General features: G+C 53.9%; 1 protein-coding gene across 1 annotated transcript; it reads left to right on the top strand.

The window, feature by feature from the left end:
* Positions 1-1579: 1579 nt before the first annotated feature.
* Positions 1580-8450, top strand: NCLIV_035540 (hypothetical protein; the record flags this gene model as incomplete). Its single annotated transcript, XM_003883756.1, has 11 exons — positions 1580-1805; positions 2690-2847; positions 2978-3113; positions 3626-3718; positions 4326-4449; positions 4801-5149; positions 5760-5885; positions 6539-6630; positions 7133-7302; positions 7735-7857; positions 8347-8450. 11 exons carry the CDS (start codon positions 1580-1582, stop codon positions 8448-8450), a joined length of 1701 nt encoding a protein of 566 aa, XP_003883805.1.
* Positions 8451-9271: the final 821 nt, after the last annotated feature.

Genomic DNA, 9271 nt, shown 5'->3' with positions numbered 1-9271 from the left:
GGCGCAGTTATTATGTGCTGGGGGTTATCCAGACATCTGAGGCTCATTTTCGCCATACAGCGAACCTCCCGCGACTCCGCATCACGACCAGAAACATTGTAGACGTTACAGTGGCAGTAAACGCAATCGTAGAAGTGTGTTCTGGATGGAGAAACTCAAGACAATGAACTCAACCATCTTTGCACCTGGAACGGCTGAGCGAGCAACGAAACAGAGGTCCTCTGCAATCGCTCAGTGTCGCTGGTGACAGCGTGGCCGGGCACTCTGCCTCGCTACACTGGACTTCTCTACAGCACGACCGCTTTTCGTTTGTTTTCTGCTTGTAGACGACCACTCAGTCCAACTGGCACTCAAAACACGCATTTTGATTCCAGTTTGCGAGTGTTTTGAGCTCGACGGCAAGACCTCCGTCAGGGCAGGAGCTTGTCCAGCTGTCGCGGTGCGCTCAAATCACCGTCTGCCAACTTCCGAGGTGAGCTCGTGTGTCGGGTTGCCTCGCGCAACCGAGCGACTTCCGCAGCTGGAGCGCCAGGACAGGAAACGAAAACAGAGAAACAAACCGAGAAGAACTTTCCGTGTGGGCCAGGTGTCTTACTGCATCAGTCTTGCCCCGCAGCAACGTCTTGAGCGAGGGCTTCGATACATGCTGAGGCTTGAGCACATTTTTCTGTGCATGCAGCGAGGCAAGAGTTTGCGACGACGCAAAATCCAGCGCCGGTCCCGGAGTGCGGTTCTTCTCTAGGAGGCTGTCTAAAAACTTCTCTCTGAGGCAGCCTACGCAGGACGGCGTCGCCAAACCTGTTCCCCAGATCCTGCCTTTTACACGTCTTTGCGTGCGGCGGAACGGCCACACCCTGTGTAGCGCATCTGTGTGTCGCGTCGCTCTCGAACTTGTGATCCTCGCTCCCTGAAGAACCCTTTTTGCTCAGATTTGATCCAGGGCAGCTTTATATTCCTGTAAACGTTTTGGCCTGACTGTCGCTGGCGTTATTCACAGAGGGACTCCTCTGTATCCGTTTCTGCGAAGAGCTTTTCTTCTCCCGGCAAGGTTGGCCGTTCGGTCCCGATGACCCCGAAAACTTGATGGCGTGACACGGACGCCGCCCCGTCTGTCCGTGAATACCTTTTTTATCAAATCCCAGTATAGACTGCTTTTGGGTTTCCTGGTCGCAGGCCTAGAGGCCGCCAAGAAGACAGCGTTCTCATGTACGCTGACAGTTACGCAGATGTCACTTGGCTCCTCGCGGCACCACGCCTTTAGTGTCCCAGTTCCAGGTTACAGGTTAACACATTGTATTTTCTTCGTTGACGAATCGTAGCGTGCACTGAAACCTCGCGTTCTTTGCCAAAGCCCAGGGACGCGCTCCGGGCAAGCGAGCGCCGGGTATTCGTCAGGGCCCTAAACGCACGTTTTACTAGCGTGCAGCCTGCCGCCTCGTGTGCCGCCGTTCCGTCTCGCTGGTTTCCTCTCCGTCGTCTTCCCAGCCTTGGAACTTCCCTTGCCTTCTCCGGACTCGCCGTTTCTTGGGGGAAAAACTTCCCGAAACGAACCGCCCTTTGTGCATAGCGACCCTGTGCGATGGCGTCGCCAGGCGCTGCGGCGTCCGGCGGCTTGGTCCGGACGTACAGCGCGTGTTTGAAACAACTTTTTTCCCATCATGCAGTGAAACTGGGAACGGAGCGGGTGCGAGCAGTTGCTGCCGGTCTCGGCAGTCCTCAGGACGATTACGATATCATCCACGTGGCTGGGACCAATGGAAAAGGCACCACCTGCGCCAAGCTCGCCGCCTGCCTTTCGCTCAAGGGTAAGAGTGGACAACGGAGGTCGAACGCAGTTTTCGTGTCTGGGTCGACACCGGAGATACATCGGACGTGTATGTGGAAAAACAGATAATTAACGTGTATATGGATAAATACATACATTTCCCTGTTCCTGTCATACTCCCTCTGTAGGTCCATTCCCATCCTTTTGCAAAAATGTTTTTCTTCACATGACCACTACACTCCCTTGGAGTGAACAGCACCGTGTCGCTGTCCTCCGCTGCTTCCTTCGTCAATGCGGCGAACTGTGTAACTCGAATCGAATTAACAGAGACATTCCAGTGCCTAGGATAACGAATATGACACCAGTTGTGAGATACAGGCAACCAAGGTCTTGTATGATTGCCGCACACCACTTCACTGGACTGCGGAAGACGAGAGGGATGAGCCTTGGCGATGTCTTTGATTCCACTCTCTCGCCTTGCGCTTCAGCTGCGATAATGTGTGTATGTGCGGTGAATGGGAAGAAAAGGGAAACACGCGCCCAATAGCAAACAAACTGAATGGGGTCGGATGAAAGCCTTCTTGGTCTTCCCGCCTTCTCTGTATCGCCGACGTCTCTGCCTCTCATATGTTGTTAGTCTCCGAGTTCTAGCTCGCACCGACCTTTCTGTCGCTGAGACGCGTGTCTCGATGCGTGCTCGGGGTATTCGTTTCGCGACCCCGCTGGGCACGGGAGCGTCTTTTGTTTCCTGAGAGTATATGGGCCGGAGGGGAATGTTGAGGCGCTCTATGAAAGAAATCAGGCGATGCTCGAAGTTTAGCATTTGGGGTCTTCCTCGAGCTTCAGTTGAATCTAGGTCGCTAATGAGAGGCTCAGTGTGCCCTATCTGGCTGCACTGGGCCCTGGGTTTTTGCTTCCGTGCAGGCTACAAGGTCGGTACGTACACGTCGCCTCACATTCTCTCTTTCCGGGAACGGATTCGGGTGGATAGCCAAATGATTCCTGAGGAAGACGTGGTTGCTCTGTACAACCGCGTGACGCAGACTGCCAAGCAAATGGACGTCGAGTTGACATTTTTCGAGGTAGGCGCGACTGACTTGGTGTCGCTGCTCGCGTGTGAGGTCCCGTTCGCACACACGTGTTCGCCAAGTGTCTGTGTCACCCCGACAGCTGTCCCAGAGTTCCCCCGAGGCTCGTCGCGTGTGTGCTCAGATCACCACGCACATGGCGCTTCTCTACTTTTCCCAGCAAGAAGTCGACTGGGCCGTGATCGAGACTGGCTTAGGCGGTCGTTTGGACGCGACAAACATCTTGGATTCTCCAAGGTGCACTGTCATCACTTCCATTGGTGAGAGGAGTTTGACCCAAAACGCTCGCGCAGGCTCCCGTCGGGCAGACACCCACTGCCCGCCAGACGGGAGCCTGCGCGCGAATACCTGACGAGCGTCGAGTGGGGCTGTAGTCTGTTCTCGGCTCCCTTGACGTGCCTGCAGGGGCCGTGTGTGTATCTGTAAATTCATCGGTCTGTTTGCCGACCAGTCGCTTGTTCGACATCCAGGACAACGCACCTACGCAAACACAGTAACGCCTCGATTCACTCCAGCATACACGTGCGCGCTCCTAGCCCGCGTCTGACGAGGCGATCGGCTTCTCGCCAGAGCATCCGGCAGCGAGGAGACAGCGTTGACGGCCGCGCGAGACGCATTCTGTAGAACCTCGTTTCTGCGGCAGTTGGAACCCAACACACTCGCCTCAGATAGACACTTTGAGCAGTTTCGGTGCCAAACGCGCTCCATAGCTTGACAGTCACCTCGATGGCCTGGGCTAGGCTTGGATCCTGTGGTGTGTGCACTCCCGCAGGCTGGGACCACATGAACGTCCTCGGAGACACTCTGGAGAAAATCGCTCAGGAGAAGGCAGGCATCATCAAAGCAAAGACCACAGTTGTGCTAGGTGAGAAAAACAGTCGTTTTGTACGTGTGCCGGTTTTAGTGAAAAGGTCCGTTTAAAAAACTTCGGCGTTCCTGCACATCTCGTGCTTGCTGTCCCCATGACGTCTGATCCTGGAAACGCTCCCTCGTCTCTGAGCCGGGGATGAGAATTGCTCCTGATCGCCTTCTGCTTGTCTCGCCGTGGACGCTTTCGTTTCGGTTTCGTAGAGCCCTAGACAATACAAGACAGAGGCCGTCGTGTCGATCCTGCGCGTTGCCGATTCGTGTGAGATGCGACGATGCCATGTGTGGTTCCTCGAAGCCCTTCCTTGTCTCGCCTCTGAAGCGGTCGCTTGCAGCGGCGTTCCACCCTGTTTCATCCTCTCGTTTTTGTCCTTTCGCCGTTGTCCTTTCACTTCTTTTCCTTTTGCTTCTTTTCCTTCCGCTTTTGTCCTTTCTCCGTTCGCCGCGTCGCTTCTTTTCCTTTCTTCGTTTCCTTGCTCTCGTTTGTCTGGTGTGCCACGCTACAGATCGCATTCGAGTCGTGTCAAGTGAGCCCGTGCCTTCCTCGGGTTTCGCTGTTTTTTTTCTCGCGATTTAACTTTCCCCTTTCCTCACTTTCCCTGCAGGCCCGACGGCTGCCGTTCACCCGTGCTTTCGGAAAAAGGCAGCGTGCGTTGAGGCGGAGGTCGTGGAGGTCCCGGCAGAGCCCAGAGGCGAGGATTTTGAGGACGAAAACATTCGCATTTGCCGGTGCGTGGTTGTTTGTCCGTGCGTGTGAGCTCCCCTTTCGTTTCGGTTCCACCTTTCTCGGCATGGAGTCTGGTCTGCATGTCGCTAAGCTTCCGTCTCCATCGTCAGCTGCCTTAATGCATTTCCTCCTCCCGTTTGCTGTTCGTTCGCTCTCGCTGCCGCTTAGCCTCGCTCTTTGTTCTGCTGTCTCTCTGCCTCTGTGGGTGCCTTTGCATGCCCGCGCGTGTCTCTTTCTCGCTGTCTCAGGGCGCGGACGTCTCGCGTGACATCTGGGCGATGTCTCGTCCCGCTCTCTCGGCATCCGGTTTACGTGTGGTTTCGTCCTCTCGCCTTTTTCCATTTTCTGCTCAGCGCCGTCGTGGAGAACGTGCTGAGGCTCGACCTCCTGCCGAATCAGCTGCAAACTGCGCTGTCCGTGCAGATGCCGCTTCGCGCTCACGTTTTGACTCGACAGGATCTGCAAGTCGCCAGCGACTTGTGTGGCGTGCGGCGCGGCTCTCCGGCTGCCACGGGCGAGCAGAAGGTGCCTGGCAAAGGAAAACTAACTGGCGAGAAGGAAAAAAACGGAAACTCCCTCAGCCGCCAGGAAGCGGGCGGGAAGAACGCGCGAGAGGAGGGGAACCACGCGCCGCTGGAGACGCCGTACGCAGTCATCGTGGATGTCGCACACAACGAAAGCGCCATTGAGCGGTTCCTCCAGGTGAGAGAGAGATCACGAGAAGAGAGAGAAGATGAAGAAGAGAGAGAGATGATGAAGAAGCGTGAGAGAAGATGAAGAAGAGAGCGAGGAGATGAAGAAGAGGAGAGAGAGATGATGAAGAAGAGGAGAGAGAGATGATGAAGAAGAGGAGAGAGAGAAGATGAAGAAGAGGAGAGAGAGAAGATGAAGAAGATGTGAGAATGAGAGGTGGGCGGATTGGCGTGAGAATACACATAAATTGAGAACCTGGTGCGACGAGGAGGAAAAGATGAACGGCGCGAAGGGGGAGGCTGGAAGGTAGGGTAGGAGAACAGCAGCTTAGAAGTTCTGACTCGCATGCATCCATCTCCCTCTTGATACATTCTGTTGCTCGTGTAGGCGTACCTACGTGGGTTGTCCACTCGTGTATCTCCTTGCTTAACCATCTATACACGTCAGTACACATGTATATATATGTATATGTATATGAAGAGAGATGAAAACATCTGGTTCGATGGATAGATCTCCCAGGAAATATATCCACACGTATGTCTAGATATTTGTGTGGGGAAACGTTTTCGTCTTGGCCGTCTGTCGAGGATGTCTCTGTGTTGTGGGAGTGTGCGTGAAGTTCCTAGGCCACCATTACTTCGGCATTCCGGTTCGAGTCATCGTTTCTCTCACCAAAGAGCGTAGCGTCTCCGTCCTCCAGCCCTTCATCAACTATCTCTCTTTTCCCAAGAACAACCGCCTTGTGGTAAGTCGCCTCGGAGCATCCGCATCGAACACGCGCTTCGACATAGGCATTGACAGACGTGTGTGTGCTCTGCCTTGAAGGGAGTGTGAAAGTGTAAACGTGTGTGAAGGGACATTACGGACGCCTGCTAACATCATGAGGTCAATTCGCGTGATATCTGTTTAGGGGTCGCAAAGCCTGTGTATCGACATCTCTCCCTCTGAATATGTATCTGTATATATACATATATATATGCATGCATGTTTATCTATATTTATATGCATGTATATATTTGGCGGTGTACCTATGTCTGCGGCGTTCCACTGTATGCATAATACCTATGGAGCACATGTGCATCTACACCTATATATTCCTATAAATGTATGTTCATATATATATATATATATATATATATATATATGTTGATACATTCTGATGCGTATCGCGACCTGCAAGTGTACCACCTAGCTTTTTCGAATCGGGATGAGAAATGAATTTCACCGCGCTGCAGGGGGGAGAGAATGCGAGAAGAAAGAGTTACATCGCCTCCACTCCACAGGTCTGTGTCGAAACATCCCGTCGCTCGTCGCCTTTGTAGGCAGCGCAAAAAAACGACGGCGAAACGCGGCGCCATCACTGCGCTCTTTAATGTGTGTGTTGGGGTGTACATACAGCGGCTGCACTTTGTCGAGGCGGACCACGAGCGCCGCAAAACCGCCGTTTCTGTGTTGGAGGAACTCCAAACAAACGACCAAGTCACTGATGCGTAGGTGCCTTCTCGTCTCCTCTTTTTTAGACGCGGATCGCGTGGCGAAGCCGGACAGTTTCTGCGGCTGCACGGGTTCTTGAGAAGCGCAGTTCTCAGTTTCTGCCAGCGTGTGGGGCTGCGAAAGCTCCCACGCGACCTCGTCTTTTTCGACGGTGCGCCATGCGTTTTGGTTGCTGTTGATCCCGAGACCGTCGACTCGCGTTTCAAGGGTATGCCGCTTCGCTCGCGGAAGCTGGCGCTCTGGGCCCCTCAGTCGGCACCCCGAATATAAGCCGAGAGAGAGGTGGAGACCAGGCGACTGCTTGGGGCAGGGCGCCTCTGCCTCGCCTCTTCTGTGTCTGCCTGGTTTTCTCTATCTTCTTTCGGGGGGCTTTCAAAGGGGAAACAGCTCGCGCGTCGGAAGAGAAAGGGGCGAGGGGTGTATGTGTAGGCGGCAGTCGAAGTCTGGTTCTGGTTGTGCTGGAATGTTTCTCTCCGCGTCTTTGTTTCTCCTTTTCAGGCTCCGCACAGAGGTTTTAGCAGGGTTGGAGGAGCAGCATCGCGTGGTCACAGAAGAGAGAGCGCGCGAGAAAAAAGAACAACGCAGTTCGAAGAATGACGCTGAGGCTCGCCTCCGCGTGCCGGAAATCATTCGCCCCTACGCCCATCTCCTCGACACTTGCAGTGCAGGTATGTGAGCGAACCGAAAGAGGCGCGTGCGCCAAGCCCGAACCTGCTCTGTCGTCCCTCCCTTTCTTTCTCTCCCGTTCCCCTCTTTATCTCTGTCTCCGTCTCGGTGGCACATTCACTCTGTCCTGTTCTCTTTTTCTCCGCCCTTCTATCTCTCGTTTCCTCGGGGATTCTTTGTCTCTCAACCCCGAAAAGGCACAGTGCGGTCTCCGCCAGAAAAGCGCCTGCCTTTTTTCCCTTCCTTGCTGAACCTGTGGTTGCGCCTTTTTTTTTTCGCCTCTTGTGCACGAAGTTTGTGCCAAAGCGCCTGCCTTTTTTCCCTTCCTTGCTGAACCTGTGGTTCCGCCTTTTTCCTTTCGCCTCTTGTGCACGAAGTTTGTGCCAAAGCGCCAGCACCGCGCAGCATCCTTGGGCTGCTTCGTTTTTCTGCAGGAGACCTCCCCGACGTTCTTCGCTTCGCGTATCGCCAGGCGACGGCTGAGCAGAGCGTTTTAATCGTCTGCGGAACTTTCTACATGATGCGCGAAGTCGTACAGACTCTCGGCTTCCTCCACGGTAGGCTCAGACACTCTCCCTCTCCCGTCGGTCTCTTTGGCAATCGCGGCTGTGCCCTAAAAGCTGCGCTTGGGTTTCCCCCGCATGTGCAGCATCCGCCGACATCTGTGGGCAGCGGCGATGTTTCGGCGAGTCACGTTTAGCGCTGGTGTCTCTGGAAACGCGGCCTCGACGAGTTTCCTCTCCTCCCCTTGTTTTCTCCGCGTTTGCGCTGGAGCCTCCGCGCGCCGTGGTCTCGCTTCGCGTGCCTCGCCTTTCCCCAACAGGCCGAGAGTCTCGTGTTCGCCCGTGCCCACCCTTGCGTGCGACTGGCAGACGAGGAACGTATCGCCTTTTCTTTTTTAACTTTTTTTTAACTTGTTAGTCTTTCGTTTTCACCACACACGCGACGCCGACCTCTCGCCTAGGCGAATTGGCCTCGAGCCCAAAGCTCAAGCCTAACCGTTTTGCTTCTCGTCTCTTTCTTCTCCGACGCCTTTTGGTTTTTAGGGCCCGTAGACGAGCTGGACGTGAACGAGCGCTCAGTCAGTCCCGCCAGTGTAGATGCATGCGCTGCAGCGGCGCCGGCTTCAAGCCACTGTGCGCGTCCTTAAAGAGAGACAGGACGGAGGAAACAGATGGCGCTCCGGCCGTCTCCGGCTTGCTTCGCTCCTTTGCGCCCGAGTTGTTCGGCACCCCTTTCCTCACAGCTCCTCCCCCATCGATGACTTTGCGTCTTTCCGCAGCTGCCGCACACTTTTTTTGTCGACTCTCCGGGGCTGTCTCCGTCGAATCCCGTTTGTCGTATCTCAATATGGGCCGTTTCGTGCCGCTGGCCGAAACGACAACAGATGGTTAAAGTATGTAAACACCCCAGCCGAAACGCCGAATCAAGCGCAACCATACGCCGTACACACAAAAATATTTCTCAACATATGAGTTATAATTACATGCATAGGCATGACGCCTATGCATATATATGTATACATATATATATATATATATATATATATATGCATGAATACTGTACATTTTTGCAGAGACGTACATGTCTAATATAGGTGTACACGCGTTCATATGAATGCGGTTGTATATGATGCGGGGTTTGTGGATTGTGGAAGGAAAGAGGGAAGGAAGCGCAACGCTTTCGCTTGTGGTGTGTCCTTCTGCGACGCACGTACTGCAGAAACCGGAAAGTGAGAGACGAAGGCGCCCTGTGTCAAGAAAGTTTCTGAAAACAAGGATGCGTCTCGATGTGTTTGTGGCGCTTGCCAGATTGAATTAACCTAGCAACATTAACCTGTACAGACTTCTTGAGCGGGGGAGACGCACATGCGGTCCTTCACTGCGAACACATGCAAGAAAACATCCATGAGAGAAGTCGCTTTCTTCTCCATTTGCACATCATACACCAATAACTATATCCCTCTAATAT

The sequence above is a fragment of the Neospora caninum genome, chromosome VIII (assembly GCF_000208865.1).
Source record: "Neospora caninum Liverpool complete genome, chromosome VIII".
NCBI classification, from domain to species: Eukaryota; Apicomplexa; class Conoidasida; order Eucoccidiorida; family Sarcocystidae; genus Neospora; species Neospora caninum.
Note: the sequence above shows the minus strand (reverse complement) of the source record. Positions and strands in the feature narration are given on the sequence as shown.